This window comes from Rhineura floridana, chromosome 7, assembly GCF_030035675.1.
Source record: "Rhineura floridana isolate rRhiFlo1 chromosome 7, rRhiFlo1.hap2, whole genome shotgun sequence".
Taxonomy (NCBI): Eukaryota; Metazoa; Chordata; class Lepidosauria; order Squamata; family Rhineuridae; genus Rhineura; species Rhineura floridana.
Window position 1 is genome coordinate 87,230,024 of NC_084486.1, and position 24,562 is coordinate 87,254,585.

Sequence of the window (24,562 nt, forward strand, 5' to 3'; positions counted from 1 at the left end):
TTTGCTAACAACATAGTAATATAACAATACTGCAACTTTTGAGAGTTTGCTTCATGCATGAAATAGAATCTCCAATTAAGCCGCTGAAAAAAACGCAGTTTTAATTGGTCTTATAACAACAACGTGGTTGCGTTCTGAGATGCAGAGCAGGCGAAGGCTTTACAACAGCTGTACATCACACTCCATACTAAAGTTCCAAAACTAGTTTTTTCTGTTAAATTTATTAATCACTATATCAAAAACTGTAGCAATATAAAGATTAAGCAATGCTTTCAGTAAATGTTCAATATTACTGCAAGTCAATCAATTTGTTAGATCTTGCGTAGCACTATTCTCTGCGGAAGAAACTACAATGCCCATGATGCTTTAGGGAAAACAGCTCCCAGCATACTTCGCGCGAGAAATGCTCACTTCCTCATCGCTTTGCTTTCTGGGAAACATAGTTCTACTGTGCCGGTTGGGTTGCTGAAGCTATTTGCGAGGAGGTGCCAAGATGGCGGCCCTGTGGGGAGGCGGTGCGGGACATGCCGGGGCTGGAGGAACTCTCCCGCTGCGAGGGGGCTCGGAGCCCATAGTGGGCAATGGTCTTTCTTCCACGCAGGTAACGGCCGGGCTTGGTCATTGGTAGTGAGCCTGAGAGATTCAGGCCCTCCAACGGGCTGGCTCTGGGTGGACACGTGGAGGCGGCGTGGCCGGCATAGGTGGCACTGGCCACCACGACCGGGAAACCGGAGTTGTGGTGCCCTGGGATTGGGAGACGAGAAGGGAGAGGGTGATATTAGAACTGGGCATGCACGGGGGGCCTCGGAAGAGTGGTTTTAGGGTATGTATGGAAATGTATAGCGCGTGCCAGTCGGTGGAGCATTTGGCTTGAGCTTTGGTGAAGTTGATAATGGTGAATGGAAGTGCAGGAGAGACTGGTTGGGTAGGTACGAGGTGTTCGATGGCGGTACAGTGCTGGAAAAAAAAGAAATAAGGTAGGGCTTACAGAACTAGGTAAGGTAGGCTCCAGTTCAGGGATCCCCCCTCCCCCCCAAAAAAAAAGTTATTGGAGGGCCTCGAGATATGGAGATAGTGAAGTGGAGGTTTCCGAGGTGGGCTAGTCCTAGTGTTAGATTTTGTCAAGAGTCTTCTAGTCTCTGAACCATTGGGACATGTTTGGGCGTGTTTCGGGTGAGAACTGGAGTATTTATTATTAGGCTGGGGGTCTGGGTTTAGGTAAGGGAGGACTCCTTCCATTCTGAATTGCAACATATGGATCTCTTTAGAGTGTGAGATGCCCACACCACCGCTCTGAACAATTTTGGCTCAAAATGGGCCATTTTTTGTGGTTGTTAGGTCCCTATCCTGAGTGTATACGTCTTCCCTTCCATTTTGTGGCGGGGCTCGTTGTGTCTTCTCCACCCATACCGGTGTGGCTTAGAACTGGTGGTGTTCTTGTTCTGGTGGTGGATGAGTCACGCCTCATATGTTGGGTAGGCAGCAGACTGGGAAGTGTTCTTTTATGTAAAAATGAGGTCTGATGCTTTTGCCTTCCTTGAGCTACACCCTCCTACTCGCTGCCTTCATTTCTGGGTGTGTTCTTTCCCACCCACTTGCTGATCCTGTTCAGCCCCATTTGGTGATGCTGTCTTTCAGCAGTTTTAATACTTGCGAGAGAAGGCGCACTCTGTGTGCATGCATCTGTCTGCTCCAAATGCACTAGCTTCTCTCATTCTCTGAATCTGACTCTGCCAGCACTCCTGTAAACCCTTAGAGGTTTTTTTTTAATGATCACTTGCAGAAAAGCTTTTGCTTCCAGCAAGTGGTTTAAGAGAGAAGCCATTTACGGGAGTCAAGAATGTATGCTTGTATTAGGAGTGATAAATAACAGTAATCTGTGTGCTGGCCGCTTTGCAGTTTCTTCACTAGAAGAGTCTGCTGGGACTCCAGCTAGAGTTCTTCTCCATTTAGGTTCCTCCCTACCACACCCATACAATGAGATGAATATACCAAGCATGTAATTGCAGACTGTGCCATCACAGTGCAAAAATAAGTTGTTTTGTGTGTCTGTACAAGGAGAAGTAAAGGAAAAGTCATTTAACATAAATTATACTGCAAAATTACCAGCCTATTGTAATTGGAGAGGTGGGGGTCATAACAAGTGGTAAGTGAGTTCCTTTATGGAAGTGTCTGTCTTGCCTGGCAAGATTTTATCTCTGTTTGTAATGCCGCTATTCTCCAGTCATATCTGAATCCAGTTTTTCAGTAGAATAAGCACAATAAGCTTGTGAATTCTTTCTAAGTGCAATCATATCCTGTCAGAAATCTTGGGAAGTCGCTGCCAGTCAATGTAGACAATGCTGAGTTAAATAGATCAGTGGTCTAACTTGTTATAAGACCATTTCCTATGTTCCTATTACCACAGCGGGCGCTGCTAACCAAATTCAATAGAGTGACAGGGGAGGGGAGGAGAATCCCACCAGAGTTTGTAAAATGAACTGCAACACTAGAGTTTGGGCTTCAGAACAGATGTGGGCATTTTTACAGTGGTTGGAGGGGATCTATTGATCCTGAACCTTAATGATTCTTCTTTTATGTTTAAATCTGTTTTTTCTCTTCTACTTCATTCCAGTCTTAACATTTTAACTGTATAATAATCTATACCCTAGTTTATTGCAACTTAAGAATGGTGTATTTGTAAGGGACACTGAATTGGAATAGAACTGGAGTATGTTTGCCCTTTGGAGAAAGCAAATCTGGAGACATCTGGAATTGTCCAGCGTGAGAGGCTGGGTAGCATAGGCAAAAAGAGCTTGTGGGTCATGGTGAGTCATTGAAACTGCTGTATCTTTGCTTACAGCATGTGGCTCTCCAGATGTTGTTGAACCACTATTCCCATTGTCTCTGAATATTGGATGTTGTTATGGGAGTCCAACAACATCTGGAGGGCCACAATCTTCTCATTCCTGGTCTACAGCCATGAAGGAGGGAGGGGAGAATCTAGCTTTATGTAATGTGGTGTTTGGAATAGGGACCTTAGAAGTTTGAGGGAGCATCAAGGTACCTTCAGAACTGGGACCAATCACCTCCTGAGGTGTCCGTTGGTGATTAGTTCTTCATAATAGTATAAATGATCAACCCAGACCCAGTGATGGGGAATCTGCTTTGCTGCAATAATTTACTAATTGTAGGTGGGAAACTGTTTTGTAGTCATTGGTGTCCTTTACAACAACATAAAAATGAAGTTTATAAGTGCAACCCACAGTGGAGAAAAGGAACATAATAACGTAGAATCTAAGAAAAGATGTCTGTCTGATCCAGTTGACATCTGAGTTGATATCACTGTTGAGAAGTTCTTTCTCTATTTGCATATTGCTGGGACCACTTTTCATTTTCTGAAGTGCGTTACACTACAAAGAAAGATCATAGACTACTTCCTCAACCAAAAGCTTCTGCCTTTGTTGGTTGATTGCCTGTTCTTTTGTAGCTGTGTGTTTAAAAATATGAGCAGTAGCTAGTTGAAGTTATGTAGCAGTGACTAGAGCAGAGATCCAGGACTAGGACCATCTCTGCTTGACCACATGTGAAAATATCCTAGGATGTATTCATTATAGTGGTGGTGTGCACATTCCATTAGCGCAAGAATTTCTCTTTGTGCAATGGAACATCCTCCTGCATGCCCCCTGAATCTGTTCTGGGTTTTCCCCCAATCTCCCAGAGCAGATTTGGGGATGGTGCAGGGCGCACACGGGAGGAGAGGGGGGAAAGTCCTGTTGTGCTAGTGATAATCCTTGCACTTGCACAATTATTTAATTGAATACCACCCCCTGTCTTGTGCTTGTCCAGGTTATTTCTCAGCTTAAGCCAATTCACTAATAGTTTTGCAGTTTAAGAGCATACCTATAGCCAACAGATACTTCTATCAAACTTTTAAAAGCAGGGAAGTTGGGCAGCTATAGTGAATGCACCAGGGGAGCAGGAGACCTGATCTCCTGTCTGAGGTATTGTACTGCCCTACAAATTTGTCAAAATGCCATGTATTTTTTAAACTTAAACTGCAGAAGGTGAAGGTCAGAGTATGGGACAAGGTCAACAATAGGATTACAGGTACTCTGTGAACATGGCTGATTTTTAATTAATTTCAACAAATTATGAGATCACTGACAGAAAAAAGCCCAATAGGGGTCTGGATTTTCCCCCTCTTGTTTTATACTTTGAACTCTCGGTTCTCTCTGAGTGTTTTGTGTATCGCCATGAAAACCGAGAGGACTGTTAAGTGTTTCTGAGGTCAGGAGTATGACTTTTGTAAAAATGTGTTTTGAAATGAGCTTATGGGAAGCATCAGGATGGCATGGGGGTTATTTTCAATTAAACATGGTGGAATGTGAAAAATCCATGCTGGCTATAGTATACAGCCACTCTTGTGGCTGTATAATAAGGAATTTTCAGTCTCTTGAGAAGTTTGCTATGCAGACAACTCCATGTGGAAAATGTGGGACAGCAGCGAAGCTTCACTCTGGATGCTGTGTATGAAAAGAATTTTGGCTGACTAGATGGGAAGCTGTCAGAGAAATTTGGTGACTGAGAGATCAACTAAAGAATGCTCTCAGGTATTCATGACATACTGCCAAGTCCTTGTAATTACAGCCTGCTGTACAAAGCCCAGTAATTTAAGATGGATGACTAGGGAGGGAAGCTGTTAAACGTGCTTTGAGTTAGAACTTGCGTCATGGTTGCTTTCTAACCAACTCGGCACATTTTTCCCCACCCTGAAGCTGTCTGCTTTGGGTGTATGCATCCCTGAGTCTACACCTACTTTTCCAAAAGGTAGAAGTGGCCATAGTGAAAAGTATTTATGGCCTGATGTGAAGCAGTTATAATACTGGAAGCCATAGGATCAAAGTATTCAGAATTAGAAGGCATTCTAGAATCATAGAATAGTAGAGTTGGAAGGGGTCTATAAGGCCATTGAGTCCAATTCTATTCTGATTTTCTGTAAAGAAGTCCTTTTTCTAGCTCACCACAGATGAGACCCCTACTGTGGCCTCTGTACCTTAGGATTGTGAATGAGAAAATAGTTTCCCGTATATTGAAGACCAATATAGCCGGCTGGAATCAATAATTTTTGACAAGTGAATCACTGGCGTGAGAGCAATACAGAAAGGTACAGAACTTTGGTGGTTAGCAAGCATTAACTCCGTGGGGCAAAATGACTAATTGGTATAATCTTTGGAAAAACTGAATGTTTTACACATCGCATCTCCTTGCATTGCTTCTGTGAAATAACAAGATGAGACTGTTTTTGTATCATCTTACTGTGAGCAAGGACTACATATGTTTCAACATGATCTATATTGGAAATATATAGTTGTTTTTGACTTCTTGTTTTTTTTAAATGGTTCATATTAGGCTACCAGAACAGTCAAATGATAACAGACATGCTGATGAGATTTAGCATCTCTGTGATATCTGCGAAGATCAACCATTTGTGTGACTTTGCATCTAGGGCCATAATTCCTCTCCTCCTCCCCCCTCCCAAGATACATAGTATACAGAGTATATTGTAGTCCCATAAATTCTATAAAGAATGACAAATTGACAATTTCTGTTCCAGGAGCCCATCTGGAGTAAGGTTAACTGAAATAAGAAAAATGTACCACTGTCAGCATGAGTATTTGTGAACAAATTTCTGAACCTTGAAATAAGTGGAGGCCCTTCATATATTGCATTGTATGAGCTTCCATGTTCACAGTAGTTACCTTGGACTGAGATCACTGACCACTATTCATGGTGACTTAGTTGTTAACCTTTGTTATTTGTTATACACACAAAGAAAAGAAAAAGCTATACTACAGATTAACTTACTTGTTCCAGCTCTTATTTCTTATATTGCATCAACTTATGTGATACCTAACAAAGTTACATAACAAAAAACAAGTCTTTGCCCTGAGGAGTTAGTTTTAAACTATCTCCCCCCCTCAGTTGACCCATTGTTTACAGATAATTGTACAACATTTACCAGCATGCCTAATAAAGTGCAGCTAAATAGTAGAAAGTTGGTTATGTGAAAAGGGTTGCAACTCTGAACAAGTGGCTAATTGCTGCAAGTTGACCAAGTTGTTCCATCATAGTAGCAAATCCTCTCTGGTGTGAGAACCAAGATCTTTGGTAGCCTTGAGTTGTGAATTGGTACTTGTGGAAGACTTGTTAGCTGAATGTGAAAATACTGATGTTCCCATTTCAGTTTGATGGAAGGGGCTAAGGAGCATTCTTCATTGCTGTAGAAGATGTGCCAGGCTGCAATAGTATCCATTATGAGCAGATTGGATGCATGTGCTAAAAGCAGTTTGCAGTACAGTGTGTTCCAGCACTGCCCATAAAGTGCACATGTTTGACTTTAAATGCTCCTTGGCTGGCATTAGAGTGCAGTGGAATATACTGCATGGAGGATATTATCAGGAATAAAGGAACATTAATGAAGTTGTAAGTGTTCATGTGGTGAATGAGGTCGGCCTATTTTTTTCTGCAATCTGGGAAAACCTATGGCCCTCTCAGTCAGTAGTCTTCAACCTTTTCCATCCTGAGCCCTGCCTTTAACTCAAACGTGCATTTGTGGACTAATTTCTTTTATTGTATTTCTTGTATTGTATTTGTATAGAGGTAGTGTTGCTGTTATGACCCACCTGAGTTCAGGGTGTGACCCAGTAGTGGGTCTTGACCCACCAGTTGAACATCAGTGCCCCAGATCTTTCTGGACTGTAGGTTGCACCATCCCTGACCTTTGGCCATGCTGGCTGGGACTAATGGGAGTCAGAGTCCAACAACATCTGGAGATTCAAAGGTTCAAAGGTATCCCACACCTGCTGTAACCCATTCATGGTCTCCCTTTCGGATAACTTTGTTTATCAAGTTCTCTTGCAGTTATATCTTCCTGAAGGTTAGCGGACAGATAGCCTTAGAATCTGGAATTCCCATCATCTCCATCTGTCAGAACCAGCAGGGAAGGCAGGCTTTGCCAGTCAGCAGGTTGTGTTGGTTCTCAGCCAGAAAACATCTCTCAGGCCAGAATGGGTGGCTCCTTCCAGAGATCATGCATGCTTTTTTGCTGCTGACTCAGAGAGGGAATGCTGCCTCATTGTTAATTTACTTTTTTAGAAGCTGCAGTGTAGAAACAGACGAGAGCACTAAAGAGCTACTTTCTCACTACTTCCTTCCAGCTTAGATTTTACCTCCAAATACTTTTCCTTGTTTAAGCAAGCTGTTTGCAGTGACTATTCCTGTGCAGCATCTTGAGGTCTTTTCTCACTACTTCTAGCCCTTGAGAACCAATCAAGAGTTCAGCATGGTGATCCTATTCTGTAAATGTCCCCTCAATATTTCAGTGGTCATTTGCTAATCTTGCAGTTGCCATTGGTTAAAATGTTTGAGGGTCTGTTGCTCAAAAGCAGGCATTTTGTACAGTGCATGACCTGTTGCCTGCATCAGCAACTGTACATTGTGCCTTATTTTGTAGCTTCACATTGCTCTTTAGTATTCTAAAGCTGCCCTGGGCTCCTGCTGGGAGGAAGGGCAGGATATAAATCAAATAATAAATAAACAATAAATTCTAGTTTGTGGTGTGGTGACTCATGTGATGACTTTTGAAAATGCCATGTTGTGGGATATTTAACAGCAACTGGGGAGAGCCACTGGCACACCACAGCTGTGGATAGTAAGGCAAGATTGCTCTCAGACTGATAAGTTTGTCTGATAAGTTATTAGTGTCATTTATTTGCATCATGCTTGAGCTTACTTGGAGGCAGGATTCTAGAGTTTCTTGGATGAAAAGGGCTAAGGCTTGCACTTGTAGCCTTGGTGATCTTTGCTTCCCTGAGGTTCTTCAAGACTGCAGAAAGGTAAGTCTTCTCTGCCTTAGAAATGCAGTGTTGCTTCTCTCAACCCCAAAAATCTAAGTCTTCCAGTTTTAAAGCATTCCTTGCAAGTAACTACTCTGTAACACTTGAAAAAACAATGTTATTGGCTGGCCTTACATGAATATGGCAAGCTACTATTAGTATATAAAGCCTTCAATAGCTTGGGACCACTTTATTTGAAGGATCGCTTCACCCCATATGTGTCCACTCACCTACTTAGATCTGTGGAACTGGTACTTTAGCAGGTGCCACATGATGTTTGTTCCATACTTGCAAGAAATCGATCTTTTAGTGTGGCAGCACCCACTCTTTGGAGCTCCCTGCCCATTAATATTAGGTAGATGTCTTCACTGGATTGTTTTTGGTGACTGCTAAAAACCTTTTTGTTTCAGTGAGCCTACCCAGGCATGCAATTTTAGTAAGGATAATTGTTTTAAAATTGCTGATTTCATTTTATGTTTTCAATTTTCATGTAACTTGTTCTTAATGTTTGCTTTTGTTGGTGTTTTAATGAATGATTTAGATTGTATTTTGTAAACCACTTATTTATTTATTTATTTATTTGTTTGTTTCATTTATGCCCCAACTTTCTTTTTCATGATAGAAACCCAAGGCGGCTTACATATGGTTCCCAGGCGGTCTCCCATCCAGGCACTGACCACACCTGACCCTGCTTAGCTTCAGCAGGGTGCTGGCCTTATGTGCCTTCAGAGCATAGCCTGGGATCTTAAAGGTTTTTGGTCTGAAGAAGCAATGTAGAAATTTTGTTGACACTCCCAGATCAGAAACTGAGATATACATATGTGGCTGGTACCAAACTATCCTGCCTCTGCTGCTCTTGTGCACAACACAGCAAGCACTTCATTATCCAGCCTGGGCTTCTCAGCGGTACTTGGGAGTTGGGAGAGGAGAAGGAATTGGTGAGGCTAGTTTACCTTGTCTAAAGGCTACACCTCATTGGTTAGACTGTTGCAAATAACATCAGTTAGAATAAACTTTTAGGAAAGATCTAACCTGTGCCTAGCAGGTGATGCTTGATCCATTTATACTGCCCTTCAAGCTGCTTTCTCTATCCTTCTCATCTCCTGCTCTTGCTCTCCCACCCCAGTACCTATTGACAGAGGATTTGCATTTGACATCATTGGAGGCAGAAACCATCCTTGAAGCTGGAGAGTTTCTGGAAACGATGCAGGACTACTTAGACTCTTCTGTCATCTCCATCATTGAGGATTTCAGCAGTCTGACTGAGGTATAGTGTACGCTATGTACTCAGAACTGAATAGCATCTTAACTGCTTTAGGAGCTCCTTGGCATGGCAGCCTGTCACAGGTGGGGCTGTGTGAAAACCCAAAACCAGGAAAATACATGTTCTGGTTTTTGTTCTTAGCATACATATTGTGAACTATGCAAATCTGCTGCAATTTTATCTGCTTTCATGAGATTGCATGATTTTGTGATTGTGTATCATTTTGAGCTTTTCGCAAAGAGGTTGTTGGGGAGTTACGTGAGGTGCAGAAGTCTGTTTGCTTGGCCATCAAAAGACTTAAAGCTTTTAATTTGTCCGATTTTAATTTGTTTTTACTTTGTATTTTAAACTATTATTTTTGTACATTGCCCAGATAACTTTTGTTGCTGAGCAACTGATACATTGTATTAATAAATTCTCATTTAGTTTCAGTCTTGAACAAATGTTAGTGATGGTCTGATTCTCTTTTCCCCCATTCCCCAATTTTCTCAGCATCCATAAGGGCTAGTAATTCTAAACATTAATGTAATGAGCTTAATGATTCCCAAGAGGGAGTAGAAGCCAGTGGTGCTTCCTTTTGGCGCTATAGCTTGGCCTTACTAGTACATTAAAAAAAACAACCCCTCAGCAATTGAATCTGGCTTGGTGCTTGCCCACATATTCTCAGTTGGTTCTTGGCAAATCATCATTGGGGGCCAGGAGAAGCAGAATAATGGCTATATATTGATATCATTTAATCAATTGCTGTACTTGCAGAACAAGTTAAAAAGGCTGTAGGTGCTAAAGATTTGGCCAGATGTTTCTGGCTTCTATGTTCAATAGTCCAAATAATTCAGGGTGTATTTGGATGTGAAGGTGTCTTATTACTGTTCCCTCAACTTGCAGTTCTGATTTGGTTTGAGTTAACAGCAGTCTCATGCTACCATTCCATTCCTTGACCTCCAAAGCTTGTTTACTTGATTTCTTTTTTCATGTAGGTTTCAAGGAATTAAGTCTGTTTGTCAGTAAGTTTAGTCATCAGCAGAACTGCCTTTTTCTTTCTTGGACTGCCCACTTGTAAAACTAACTCGGCCATCCCTGTGTTGTGTTTATAAACGGAGTGGCTTTTTCAGATCTGATTTGTCTCTCCTCCTAACAACAGACGAAAGGTCGCATGGATGCAGAGAATGAACTTTCCCTATTGACTGCAATCACAGAGATTTTGGACAGCACTGATGATGAGTCTCTCTCTCCATTTGACACCATTCCTGACTCTGAATTGCTGACATCACCTAGGGAACGTGATAATTCTTCGGTATGATATAGTGTATGGGACAGAAGATTTTCCTAGCCTTCTCTAGTGTGGTCAGTTAAATACCAAGTAACCGCAATGGCATAGCCCCCTTTTAAATTGCAGCTCGTTGCTGATGAGGTTAATATTAAAATGTCAGTTTGACAGAATCTAATGTAACCTTCACTCTGGCCTTGTGATACCATGGATTGATTGCACAACAGCAGGGCTTGTCTCACCTAGTTTGTACTAAGTTAATGAGTATATTTTCCTCCATCCAAAGGAGACGGGGGTGTGAGTGACCCCATCCTCCCCTTCCTCCAGCTTGAAACTCCCCCTATAGGCTCCGCATGCATGCCGCTTGGTATTTTGGATTCAGCTCTTGGATTTCCCAGCTTATTGTTGTCATGCTAGTAATGCATGAGCAACAGCATCTTGGTTGCTAGTATTTGGTTTTCTCATGGACTATGTCACAGGTCGAAGATAATACTTGTCACCATTATGTAAGTTCTGCAGGGCCTTCTATTCACCTGTGATCTCATCTCAATCTGCATTTGATGAAGCTTCCTTTGACAGTCACATCTTTTTTGCTATTGACAGTGACATCATTTTCTATTGGCTAAGACACAGCTGCTTCTTTTTGGCAGATATATATATGTACATGCATTTAGAAAACCCTGGTAGGGATCCCTCTTCAAAATTACTCCAAAAAGTAATGGGACTAGCACACGAACTAATACATGAACTCTGCAGAATCACAGTGCCCTCTGGTGGGCATGTTCAGCCAGTCACTAGGTTGTGGTGTAAAGTGATGGCTAGGTGGTGTGAAAGAGAGCTCTTTTGCAGTTGTCTGAAGATAAGCAGAGATGCTAAATGTGCCTTCAGGAACCTTGAATGACCTTGTGGGGTCCTTCAATCTGTGTATCCCAAGCTTGTGTTGGCTGCTATCTTGCAAAGCTCAGCTTGCATTGTTAAAATGAGAGCGTGGTGCTTATCTCCTGATGTAGTTGAATTTACCCCCGGGTTCCAAACTGCTCTCTTTCTGTCAGTTTCAGAGGTTTCTCAGCTTGTCTGTGACACCCACTGAGCAAGACGTTTGCACCATAGAGGACTTCAAGGATCCTAGACTTTGCTCTGTTGTGACAGAGAAGGTGAGATGGTGCAACCAAATGAGTGTGTTGTGCAGTTTATATATCCCTGCAAGTATCTGCCTTGTATCAGGATTATTTAAAGCCCTCTTTAGTATGTGCTCTTCTGGATTGGGGGGCTGCATAGAGGGGAACTGAGTTCTGGCTCAGCAAGAGTTTATTATTTATTTATTTAATTTATATCCCGCCCTTTCTCCCGGAAGGAGCCCAGTTTAAGTAAGGGCAGCCTCTGCCACCACAGAACTTAAAAAATGGAAGAAATATCGCTTGCCTGACTGCTCCTTGCATCGTAGCTATTAAAGGCACAAGTGCCTTTAAAAAGGCTTTTAATAAATAAATGTATAAAAACATTCCTTGGGTGATGACCTGGCAACCCTAAGAGATTAATACAATTCTAGCAGTGGAACTATTTCAACTTCCAAGTCAGTAGCTGTGTTTTTAAGCATCCTTTGGTAAGATAACAAAGGGGTCAGAAATGCCCCCCAAGCAATACCTTGGACACCTGCAGCAAGATTTATTGCATAAACTATTTCCTGTCTCTCCTCCAGGCTGAAGCCTGCACTGCCAACCTCCCCTTGGCACTCTCTCCAAGTTGTCCCAAGGATTCAGCTACTTCAAAGAAACCAAGCAACAAACGGAGGCTGTTTAGGCATAAGGAACGAGAGCCACCTGTGCTGCAACGCAGTGATGGGGAGGAGGAGGAGGAGGAGGAAGCCGTGGCAACAAGCAGCAGGCAGGCTTTTGGGACAGGTGTGAAGGAGATCCCTGTGGCATCAACAACAAAGGAGGTTGAGCTGGACCCAGCTGCAAGCAACGGTCTCTGTGTCATTGCCCCAGAGAGCATCTCCCTCAGTGAGCTGGTGAGATCAATGCACCCTTACTGCCAACCCACCTTCACTGTGTGCCTGAGTCCTAACAGCCAACCCCTTGCCAAGGAGCTCCTTGATGGCCCAGTTGTCTTGGAGGTAGTGTCTGAGGGTGGAGAATGCATGGAGATCCCTGTGGTCCTGCAGAATATGGAGGCGGAGCTTCTGTGCAGAATTGATAGCAACTGCACAACTGGCCACGTGGACAAAGAGGCAGGACTCTCGGTCACTGCCCTGGAAAAACGATTACCTGAAGACAACACCAAGACTGCAGGCCTAGAGAGAGAGCTCGACTTGGACAAACAGGCTGAAGGGATAGGCAGCGCTGCCCTCCAAGGGATTGAAGATGCTCATTCAGGAGCTGAAGTGAAAGCTAAGAAATCAGATGTTGATCAAGAAAGTAGCTCTCAGCCTGGCCCAGCTGCACCCAAAAACATAAAAGTCAGTGCCTTGGAGAAAGGCCGGTTACACACCAAAAAGAGGAAAAAATCCAACAAGAAGTCAAAGTGGATCAAAGAGGTCGTAAACTGCAGGCTGACTTCTGCCTGTACTGAAGATCAAACTGGGACTAAGCCAAGCAACCCTGTGCCACAGAAGCAGCTGGAGAAAGCTGGAGGGCAAGGTCAGGATGAGTTGCTCCCAGACCAAGAATCCCAGGCAGTGGAAAGACTGGACACTGAGATGGACGAATTGTTGCAGTGTGAGCTAGTGCCCCCAAACTCACTTGTGTCAAGTTTTCCATGCACAGAGGAACAGCCGTCTCCTCAGCTCCAGGGCAGTGCCGCCTCACTGCCTCCAGATGAAGGAGATGTGCAGAGGGAGCCCATCTTGCTGGCAAATGAGATGGCTGGCTCAGAACCTTCCCAGCAACTCCCCAGCAGCACTGGAGACCTAGAAAGGCAGCATCCAAGGAGTCCCCTTTGCGCTGGCAATGAGGACATCAGCTGCCCCCCAAAAGAAGTGAAGCCCAGGCCTCTGAGCCTGAGTGAGTACAGGCAGCGCCGGCAGCAGCACCAGCCTAGGGATGGGGGCTCCAGGAGCGGCACAGAGAACCAGAGTGCCAGCAAGTGGCCCAGTCTCCCTGAACTCCCCACTGAGTTGGCTGACCTTCCTTGCCTGGTCCCTCCACTGCCCACCAGCGTTGCTGTGGCAAAGGAGTCCAAAAAGCCTGCATGCTCCTCTGCTGCTCCTGCCCCAGCTGACAAAGCAAGTCCCACACCTCTCTCTGTGCCGGCTCCAGCAGCAAATCCTGCACCAAGATTTGTTCTTCCTTTGCAGCCTGGCAGTGTGAGCACTGCTCCTTCTGCTCCCATCCCTGCTATCTCCCCTCTGCCTAGTAAAGTAGGTGCCTTTCCCCCTGTTGGGATGCAGGTTCCCTCAATGCTGCCCCCACCTTACCTACCATCAGCCCCGGGGGCTTTCCTTCCAGCCCCTCCTGATTCATACATCTTGAGCTCACCACCAGCTCAGCCATCCTGGCCTCCTTTTGCCGCTCTGCCTACCAGCTACCAAAGCTTGCCACCTCCGCTTCTTGCTGCCGAGGCTCGCCCTCCTGTCTTCCATGCGATTCCTCCTGTGCCCCCTCTGACCTGGCCTCCTCCACCCATTCCCTTGCCTCCTTTTGCCCCAGCCCCCCCTTATAGCTCTGTAGAGTGGGCTCCACTGCCACCTTACTGGCCAGGTATCCCAGTGCCACCGCCTCCAATGTTGCCTGTTCCTTATGGGGATCAGGGAGCTCTTACGCAGAGCCCCTCAGCTAGCCATTTACCTGCCCTGTGTTGTTCAGAAGGGTCACTTGGCCAACAGAGTACAGCTCTGATGCCAGAGCCATCTCACTTCAGAGTGCAAAGCCTGACAGCCAGTGAGAAGCTAGGCCTACCTGCCCAAGAGTCCCAGGTGCAAGTCCCTTCTGCAGTCAAGGCTGCCCCCAGAAGAGTGTCTGACCCAAGGAGGCAAGCACAGTCCTCGGCTGCCGAGTCCAAAGCCGAGGTGACTTCAAGCAGCTTTCAGCCCCTGGGGAAGCTGCCTTCTCCATCAATTGTTGAGTCTTCACGGGAAACAACACTGACTCAGCCAATCAGGAACAGCTCCATCCCCCAGTCCTTAGGGGAGCCTCCTTCTGTGCCGCCTTCCCAGCATGCCAGGGAGGCTGATGGCCCACTGAAGTCCTTAGAAGAGCCCTCCTTTCTGTGTGCTCTACAACAGCCTGCAGGGAAAACCCTTGCACTCTCTGGCCCTATGGAGAAGACCTTTACTATACCTGCTGCAGCTCTGAGTTCCAAAGAGGCTTCTGCTGTTTCCTGGCCACAAGAAGAGGAACGGCCTTCCCTCCCTGCTGCCTTGATGGCAGAAAAGCTAATGGTGCCAACTTCAGTGGAGACAGATGCCATGGAAGCTGCCCCAACAGTTTCTACTTCTCCAGCATCAGCAGCTCCCCAGAAGGCGCATGAAACTTCCCAGCTTTCCAAGAGACCAACACATATGTGGAAATACCAGCCTCTCATCAGCATTGCTCAGCGCAGCCGCAATAAGGATATCGTTCAAGCATTTATCAGTGAGATTGGTGAGTGACTGTGCTACTGAGGATGGGGGTTACCTGGCATCCATGACCCAAGAAGGTTGTCACTGACAGGGCGAGGGTCACCCTCAGTCATGGGTCCCCAGACTGGTAGGCATAGCTCTGGGGTAGCCGTTATCTGCTAGGTTAGCTGGAGTCTGTCTTCTCTGACCACAGCCCTACCCAGTGAACCTTCTAATGAGAAGTCATAAAGCACCAACAAGTGTGCGTAATGGACTGATATTATCCTTTTTGTCTCCTCAGGAATTGAGGCCTCTGATTTGTCCAGCCTGCTAGAGCAATTTGAAAAGATGGAAGGTAAGAAGTTAAACTGGGACAAGTGGTTGAGCATCCTGACCTGTGTGCTGGCAGGTTTGATCAAAGGTTTTTTTTGCCTGGAGTTCCCCAAAGGCTCAACAGATAACCTCCCAGCCCCAAAGCACTCCTGACTGCGTTGTGTATCGTATGGAAGTAGCCGCCAAGCTCAGACTTCCTCGTGCACCAATACTTCTTGCAGAAATGAAGAGAGCTATCTGAGAGCCAGAGTGGGAGTTGTGGTTAAGACTGTCAGTCTAGGACCTGGGACCAGGGTTCAAATCCCCACTTGGCTATGAAGTTGCTGTCTCTCCGTCTAAATAAATAAATAAGTCACCTCACGCAGATGTTGTGAGGATAAAATGGGGGAGGGGAAGAATTACATACACCACTGTGAGCTCCTGGGAGGGAAAGATGAGATGTAAACTTAAAAATAAAATAAGGATAGGCTGAGCTTACTGGCTTAGGTGAATGTATACTTCAGTGAAAACATTCCAGGCCTCCAGAAAAGAAAGGCAAGTTCTGTGTTCAGAACAAATGTTCGCAAACAATGTGCTTTATTTATTTTAGCCAAAGAAGCAGCTCCTATTGTGGCAAAGTCCAGGGAAAATGTGACTGCAGGGAATGATGGGTGAGTATAGGACTCTGCCCTAGCAAGGTGTCTTGCTCGTCTCCCCCTGCCCCCCGGGCTTCAGCTTGGTTGGCAAATAGCACTGTATGTCTGAAGAAATTTGCTTGCCAGAGTGGATATAAGTTGCCTCTTAATCTGCTAAGGAGCACCCATTGCTTCAGTGCTCCATGTGCTGGGTAGGACACTCGGTGTGTAATGAGCCTTTTCTCTCTCTTCAGCTCTGAGGCACAGCGGGAAAAGAAAATGATGGAGCGGCTTCAGGCACCAGAGCTCACCAATGTTGCAGGTGAAGGCTCTTAGAGTTGAGCTACTTCTGTACTGAGAGGTGACCCCCCCCAAAAAACATTCCCTGAAACTGAAACGCCAGGAAATTAGAAGCTGCCTTTCTCCAGGGGGTGGGATGGATGGGGAAATAAGGGAGAGGAAGGACTTGACAAGCTCTTTAGCACAACCAATTTGCCTTGTCTCTCAAGAACCCAAAATGTGTTTTTGAGATGATCCATTGAGTTCTTGCTGAGATGGATGCGTGGGGGGATTTCAGGTGTTCAGGATGAGGAAGGAGTGCTCTTATGGGGACGGGTGTGGACAAAGATGGGGACAGGTGGGGACAAAGAGAGCAATACTTGACCCTTCCTAACCTTTTCTGGGAGGATGTTATAAAGTTGAGCTACTTGCTGGGGATATTGCTGGAAAAAAACTTCTACCTCTGGCAACTGCCATCCAAATCTGTCATCTAGAAGAGACAACAAGGCCAATTGTCTGGATCACAGTTAGCAAGTGGACTCATTTTGCTGGGTGGGGGGAATTACCAGGTTGTCCAAATAGAGTGGAGTGCTGTGCATGTTCCTTGGCTCATGGGTTCCTGTTCCAGCTTCATTTCCTGAGGGCTCTTTCTGCCTCTACAGGACTGACACCTCCAGCCACTCCACCCCACCAGCTCTGGAAACCTTTGGCAGCTGTCACACTGCTGGGAAAGGCTGGGTCACCTAAAGGTGCCAGGCTTGTGAAATCCTTAGGCAAGCCTCATCGAAGAGCTCCAGTCCCAATTCATGTAGGCTCCGGTGAGCATGACTACTGTCAGCTCAGTGCTACCCAGCCAAAGGGAGGTGCCCAATGGAATGTCAAACAAAACTCAGATATCACTATAAAGCCCATCAACGCCAAGGCAAAAGAAGTGTCTTGCCAGCCTGCTACAAACCAGCTCCCTGCTACTGGCAGACTGGACCATGTTGGCACCCTCAGTATGGCTGCTGCCAGTCAGAATCCTAAAGAGTCTCCTAACCTTGATGATGCTGGCCACGGCCAGATCAAAGTTTCTAGTCCTGTTGCCACTAGTTCAAGCCCTGGCATGTCAGAATCATCACTATTAGGCAGCAGACCCACAAGCTCACGCACAGAGCCACTGGACCATCGGACTAGTACACCAAGGTCTATGGCTAGGGGCAGTGACGATCCCTGCTCTGTACTGTTATCTCCGGCGGCATCCCCATGCCGGGATGCAGAAGAACCAACGTCACAGCCATCTGAAGAGATTCAGCAGAAGCATCTGGCTTCCAAACGCTCCTTGCGATGCTACCGGGGGAGGCAGAAATCAGACAGTTCCCCACAGGGCCACTGGAAAGGCAGACGAACCCGTGCCAGCCGATCCTTCAGCTCCAGCTCTGATGGAGACAGCAGCTCCTCCTCTTCCTCTTGCTCCTCCTCTTCCTCATCTGCGTCCTCATCACGGTCACGCTATCGCTGTCCCCCATCAAAGCGCTGGCGAAGGTGAGTGATGGATTCTCTCTTTTCCGTCAGTAACACTTAGCACCTTGAGTGTCAAATTGCCTGGTTGCCGCTAGCTCGGTTCCTGACACATCGGAATCATACGCAGTTAGTTCCACAAACTATAGCTTGGCATCATGGAGGCCTGTGGTCTTTTGACCTCAGGATAGTACTGTTTCAGTAGCTGTTGTGGCTGAACTTTGTGGTTTGGGAATGGCATGGGTTGGCATATTTTGTGTGAACGTGACCTGTGATGGAGTCTGCATCTGTATAGAGGAAGCCCCCTGCACCCTTTACAAACCTCCTAATGCCTTGGAGATAGCCCAGCCCTTTCATAGCTTAGCAAGGCCTAGGCTCTTGCACTGAGTAGGCATGTTCACCTGGTTCTCTTCAGAGCAGTTTCTAGACTGAACCTTTCAGCTTGCTTCTTGTATTACTTTGGAGGCAGTATTGTGTGTGCCTAGCACCCATTTTGTTGTTCTATCTCTGTATTTGCTTGGCTCCTAATACAGCGGGCCACAACTCTGATATTCTTTTGGTAGAGATGTAACATGAGGACTATTCCTATCCTAGGACTGGCAATCTATAGGCCATATCGGGCCTGCTAACTCTTTTCAACTGGCCCATTAAGTCTCTGCTTCTTTCCATCGCTTTTCTGTCTAATGACATGGTATGCTAGTTGAGGCAGCTGCCAGTGACCAAGCCTCAGCTGATATATTCACTGAAGATACCAGGGAATGCACATAAACGTATTACAGAGAGAGAGGGAAACTAGCTGGGCCTGAAATTCTAACTATCTGTGAAAGTGTGTTCAAGACCCATGCTGGCCTTTGGAGTAGATGGTTGGAGAGTGGATGGGTTCACCACACAATGGTATAGGTGGCCACAGTCACTGGCTAGCTGATGCTCAACATACGGTCTTTCCTTACTGCCTAGAGAAACTGTAACCAAATGAATTAAGACCAATTGCTGGAGATAAATATTATTTTATTTATTATTTATAATATTTATACCCCGCCCTACTTCCGTAGAACTCAGGGCGGCTTACAATTAAGAACCATAAACAATTAAAACAGTAATCATACAGATTAAGACGTTTAAAATGATTAAAAATGAAGAAAAAAATATTTATCAATTTCAATTAAAAGCTCGTCTAAATAAAACAGTCTTCACCTGGGCACGAAAAGACAAAAGCGAAGGGGCCAATCGAACCTCACTGGGGAGGGAGTTCCACAATCTGGGGGCAGCCAGCGAAAAAGCCCTATTCTGTGTTTTCGCAAGAAGAACTTGCGGAAAAGATGGAATAGTGAGTAAGGTCTCACCAGATGATCTTAGAGTCCGGATAGGTTCATAGAGGGAGACACGATCTTATTTATTAAATTTATATCCCGCCTTCCTCCTAGAAGGAGCCCAGGGTGGCAAACAAAAACACTGAAAATATTCTAAAACATCTTTAAAACAAAAGACTTTACAACATATTAAAACATAATTAAGAACATCTTTAAAACATATTAAAACAAAGCATCTTTAAAAACAGCTTTAAAAACATATTAAAACAAAGCATCTTTACAACAGCTTTAAAAACATTAAAGGAATTCCAGCACAGACCCAGACTGGGATAAGGTCTCTCGTTAAAAGGCTTGTTGAAAGAGGAAGGTCTTCAGTAGGCGCTGAGAAGATAACAGAGATGGTGCCTGTCTAATATTTAAGGGGAGGGAAATATATATTTATATATATGAAAGTCTTAACTTGCACAATACACACCAAGTACAGAAATTGAAGTTATCCCATGCAGAACTTGGGTTTTCTGATTTGTGGTAGAATACAGTGACCTGGTCACCTGCAGTACTCTGGGTATTTCATGTACTGTGGAGATAAAATAGCTGTGCTGCAATTAACTAATTTCGCTCTGCACATCCTTCATTTTTACTGTCGGCAGCAAGTTATTTCTTGAACATAGGAAGCTGCCATATCCCAGGTCAGACTATTTGTCCAGCTAACTCAATACTGTCTATTCTCACAATGGCTCTCCAAGGTTTTGAGCAGATTTCTTTTAACTTAAGATGCTAGAAACTGAACCCAGGACCTTGTGTATGCAAAACATATGCTCTGCCACTAAGCTATAATCCCTTTATAGAATGTGTAAAAGCATCTTTTTAAAAAATATATTTTTATTGAGTTTTTGGAAAAAGAAATGCAAACATCAAACGAAACACAACCAGAAAAGAAACAAGCATACACAATATGAGAGCTCAAAATAAAGTTGAAGTAAAAAAGTCTGTTGCAGAGTTGAGTTGCTGGTAAATCTGTCAACCCAGTACAGTTCTCCATAAATGTCCATGTGTGGATGGTGGTTTACATATAGCATCCTCAGAAGATGCAAACTCAATTTATACCATGTTATATGAAAATGGCCTGCCTTTCTTAATGCCATGACTCAACAGGTAGTTCTAGTACTGCTGTTTTCCAAACTTCTTGTACTAGAAATTTATTAAATTAAGAAAGTTTAAAAGCATCTTGAACATGCTTTAGGGTAAACATTTGAACAATATGTTTTGGATAGACCTTTGCAAATGAAGACAGGTATCACAATCTGTTCGGTCACAAAGTTTTCTACCTAACTAGGAGTCTTGGGAACTCTTTGTTCTTTGGGAGAGATGGCATGCTGAAGCTCCCTATGCAGGCATGTTTCACAAGTTGGTTACTCAGAAGAGCAGCTGTTTGTGTTTTCATGCACATCCATGGATACACAATGTGTGCAGCAGTTGGTCTCATTAGGCTTCTTCCTTTACCCTAGATGTTGTTCGCGAAGTTCCAGCTCCTCTTCTTGTGATAGCTCATGGAGCCGATCAAGGGGCAGGTCCCGATCTTCCTCATGCTCCTCCTACGTGTCAGGATCATCCTCCCGCTCCCCCTCTCCACGCAGGAGTAGCTGCAGGAAACGGTGAGACAATTATGCTGCATTTTATTCTTGCTGTACTTGTGCTTGTTCTGTTGGATAGTGGAATGTATAATCCTATTTCCCCCACCCTCCCTTAGCAAACTCCCTAGCATTGAAGTAAAGTTCGAATTTTTTTCTCTCTCCATATTTTCTTTAAATGGTGAACAAAGCTTTAAATCATTTCATTTTTTGGTACAATATATGGCTTCATTTTCATTGTACCATAAAACTCAATTTGCCTTAAATAGCACTTTTTGTGCTCTTTAGCTGCTAAGGGATTTCCTTGTTACTTGGTTTCATAGTCTCCTTTCTTCAAACTATCAGCCCTTCTCACATATTCTGTCATTTCTTGCTACTTTTGTATCCTGCCCTTCCTCCAACGACCTCAGAGGGGTACTTTTAGCCTCTCAGCAACTGCATGCGATAGAATGGGCTGTGACTTTTCCATTGAGCTTTGTAGCTGAATTTCAGCCTAGGTTTCCTAGGTCAGGCCTATATTCTGGCCACTGTATCAACTCAGTGCCAAGCTGCTATTTCTGTGTGCGTGTGGACTTTAGTTTATACTGCCCATTCAAGGCATTGAGTGGGCCCCAGTTACGCCTGTACCTCTAGTTTTCTTTTTCCATGGAGCCTCCTTGCCCTACCCACTTCTCCAACCAGGACTGTGCATCTTCCTCCTTTCCTTGGAAGCTTCTTGCAGGCTAGAGTGTCTCATTCTTCCCCAAGAGCTACATTTAGGAGATGATGGGTATATCCCCCTAAGTAAAGCATCAGTCTGCTCCTTTCTATTTGCTACCATTTCACTTTTTTCACTTTTTGTTGCTCTTTTTTGAAAAACTCACAGATATGATTCCAACAGTTCCCGTGAGCGTTACCAAAGGCAGAAAATCAGATACAAAGAGCGTGCAATAGTGAGTATTTCAGGGGCATAGTAGTATTCTGGGAAGGACAGCTACCTTACAGGGGCTGCCTTAAATGTTGCCATTTAAGGCTCTCTTGCACAGCTTCCCTCCTCTGGAATTGATGTGCTGCCTTAGGCCTAATGTTGTTAAGCCGTTTTCCCAGAAGCAGGCAGCTCTGCCTTGTTGATTGGCCCATACAAAGAGAGGTTAGCCTGTTCAGGTGTAAATGAACTTTGTCCTGGGTATACCACAATTCTGCCAAAGAACAGAATGTGGTCATGGGCACATAATCCAGTTTTCTAGAGAATCTCTGCTTTCATTGGGTTGTATTTAACTAAGTCCTACTCAGAGTAGACCCACTAAAATTAATGAACTAAGTTAGTTATGTATGAATGAATGAATTTTGAGTAGGACTAGTACTGAATGCCATCTGTTGCTCTATTTTTAAAAAGCAAGTTTCTACCACTTTAGTTGTAAAGATAATATTGACAGTATGTGGGCTATGTCTGCTAAAAACTCAGAAGCCAGAGAGGTGCCTGATCTAGACTTTGTATGTCAAGTATTGTCCTAGCCCCTCTAGTGGCGAGCAAAACCAGAATAAGAAATATGAAATTGCAAATAATAATAATAATAATAGTAAAGTAAAAATAAAAATACAGATTTGCTGAACTTGCAAAATGTATACAGGCTGCAGAATTTGGATTGTCCTGGGTGTGGTACTTTAATTTGTCCGGTGTGAAGTACTAACACCTCCAGCCTTATCTGTCTGCCCACGTACCCTTGAGGTACCTTGGGAAATATGTACCTATTTGGGCTTTTTTCCTTCCCTTGAGGAACACCAGACACTATCTTAGTCTTTCAGACAGGCTTCCAGGTGAGGTATCAGTCTGGAGCATTTTCCATTAGAAGTTGAAGCTGTATTTGCATGAACCAAAGGTAAATAGTGGTGGTTACTCATATAGTAGTTAAACAGAAGGACATGCTTTACTTCTGTTCAGGGCAGAAGGTCATGATTGGTGTAACATTCACATTCGGTTCAGGTCATGTGAGCCTGTCCCAGAATTCTCCTGTACTTCACTTTCCAGAGAAGAAGTAGACTGCCTCTCGGTGGTTCACTGAGGCATCCTGGGAAGGTTTAGAACAAATACTTGTCTATTAGCCCCTTGCATTGGGGTGGGGAATCTCTGGTTCTCCAAATGTTACTGTTGAATGGCCAGTGCTCAGAGATGATAGGAGATGTTGTCCATCAGCATCCTGAGGGCCATGACCCCATACATGGTTCACACAAATAAGCAAGGGGGTGGTATATATTTCTTTGAAAAAGGTAGCCTGTGATGAGTGTTCTTGTTGGGGTGAGTGGATTGGCAAGAGGAAGATGGCTGTATTCTCAGTTCTGTGGCAGAGTTCTCCCCCTTCTCTCTCTTTCAATTATGTGTGTAGGAAGAACGTCGTGTTGTCTTCATTGGGAAGATCCCCAGCAGGATGACCCGTTCAGAGCTGCGACACCGTTTTTCCGTGTTTGGGGCCATTGAGGCTTGCACACTGCACTTCCGGGAGCAGGGGTAAGAGAGGATCCAGCCTTCCTTTGGGCAGCCTGCTAATGGGAAGAGGGAAAAATGGAATGTGAGGTTTTGGAGCATGTAGCCTATTCCCCCCCCCCTCCTTTTTCTTCTCTCCCTTCCCTTTGTCCCCAACTGGGCATGTTCCATGTGTAGAATCTTAACAGCTTTCCCTTCCTGTCTGGTAGGGATAATTATGGCTTTGTGACATACCGCTATGCTGAAGATGCCTTTGCTGCTATAGAGGATGGGCATACACTGTGTCGCCCTGATGAGCAGCCCTTTGACCTGTGCTTTGGAGGACGCCGGCAGTTCTGTAAAAGGAACTATGTCGACTTGGGTGAGTTCATGGAGATTACGTGACCATGGGTAAATGTGAGTAACCATGAACATTCTCTGGGGCAATGAGTGGGCAAGAGTATCCATGCCATAGGCACCTTTTTGTGCAGATCAGCCCCTACTTAATTTCATTCTTGCTGATCTCATGATTCTTGTGTTGCTGGTCCTGCATTGAGGTGATTCCCAACACACCAATGGAAGATTGGCCTTGAGTATATTGGGAGTTGGGGTTTGACCACCCTGGCACTGATTTTTGTCTTGTGGCCCCAAGTTGTGTAAGTATGAGACACAGAGGAAAAGAGAGAAGTGGAGGAGGTTGGAGTTACTGATTCTAGAGTGTCCTTGGGACTGGGCAGTGCATGGGGTGGTGAGCAGAAAGAGGGCTAGCCAGCCTTTCCATTTTAGCATGCATATCTGGTTGCTGGTTCAAGTTGACTAATTGATGACTGCCCTTGTGTTTTTCAGACTCAAACCGAGATGACTTTGAGCCTGTTCCTGTGAAGAGCAAATTTGACTCTCTTGACTTCGACACCTTATTGAAGCAGGCTCAGCGGAGTCTGCGGAGGTAACGCTGGCTCTCTTGGGCTCATTTTGCCCAGTAGGCTTCTGCCTTCACCAGCCTTACCTCAGATTGGCTGCAGGGGCAGGTGCCCCCCAGGCCTAGCTGCTATGTCCAGCGTGGTTTTGTAAGGAAATGTGACAAAAAATCCCATAAACAATTTTTATTCTGACTGGTTTTTTAGGGACTGCTTAAGGGAAGCGCACTTCTCTAACAGTGGGGACAGGAATGGGAAAATAACACCAACCACCTTCAGTCCACTGAATCACTATGCAGACAATAAACTCTAATCATAGACCTGCCAAGTCTCCTACTGTTTATTTGTCTGTCTGTTTGTGTCTGTCACTGCATGGTTGGAGGACACAAGGTACAAGACCTCGAGTAACTGTCTCTCAAGGAACTTCAGGCAGGTGTGAAAACAAGCTCATCTGATAGAGAGGTCCCTAGGGGCCATCTTGGGTGCCACGCAGTTAGGATGTGTTTCAGTCTAAAGAATTGTGGTGATTACAGTGCTCTTATTTCCCCTTTTTCTCCAGTGCTCTAGATGGGCTATATGAAGGGAGATTGCAG

At 44.8% G+C, this 24,562-nt stretch overlaps 1 protein-coding gene across 2 annotated transcripts; it reads left to right on the plus strand.

Annotated features, from left to right (window-relative positions):
* Positions 1-392: 392 nt before the first annotated feature.
* PPRC1 (PPARG related coactivator 1) lies at positions 393-24,289 on the plus strand. Of its 2 annotated transcripts, none has more exons than XM_061636255.1 (14): positions 393-601; positions 9,004-9,144; positions 10,283-10,435; positions 11,461-11,562; positions 12,108-14,988; positions 15,247-15,300; positions 15,868-15,928; positions 16,147-16,214; positions 16,834-17,695; positions 20,490-20,636; positions 21,478-21,544; positions 22,976-23,097; positions 23,283-23,434; positions 23,899-24,289. In XM_061636255.1, the coding sequence occupies exons 1-14, from the start codon at positions 494-496 to the stop codon at positions 24,000-24,002; spliced, it is 5,022 nt and encodes a 1,673-aa protein (XP_061492239.1). In that variant the 5' UTR covers positions 393-493; the 3' UTR covers positions 24,003-24,289. The 2 variants fall into 2 exon arrangements, with proteins under 2 accessions (XP_061492239.1, XP_061492240.1); XM_061636256.1 differs by lacking the exon at positions 393-601 and adding an exon at positions 642-823.
* The last annotated feature ends 273 nt before the right edge of the window (positions 24,290-24,562 follow it).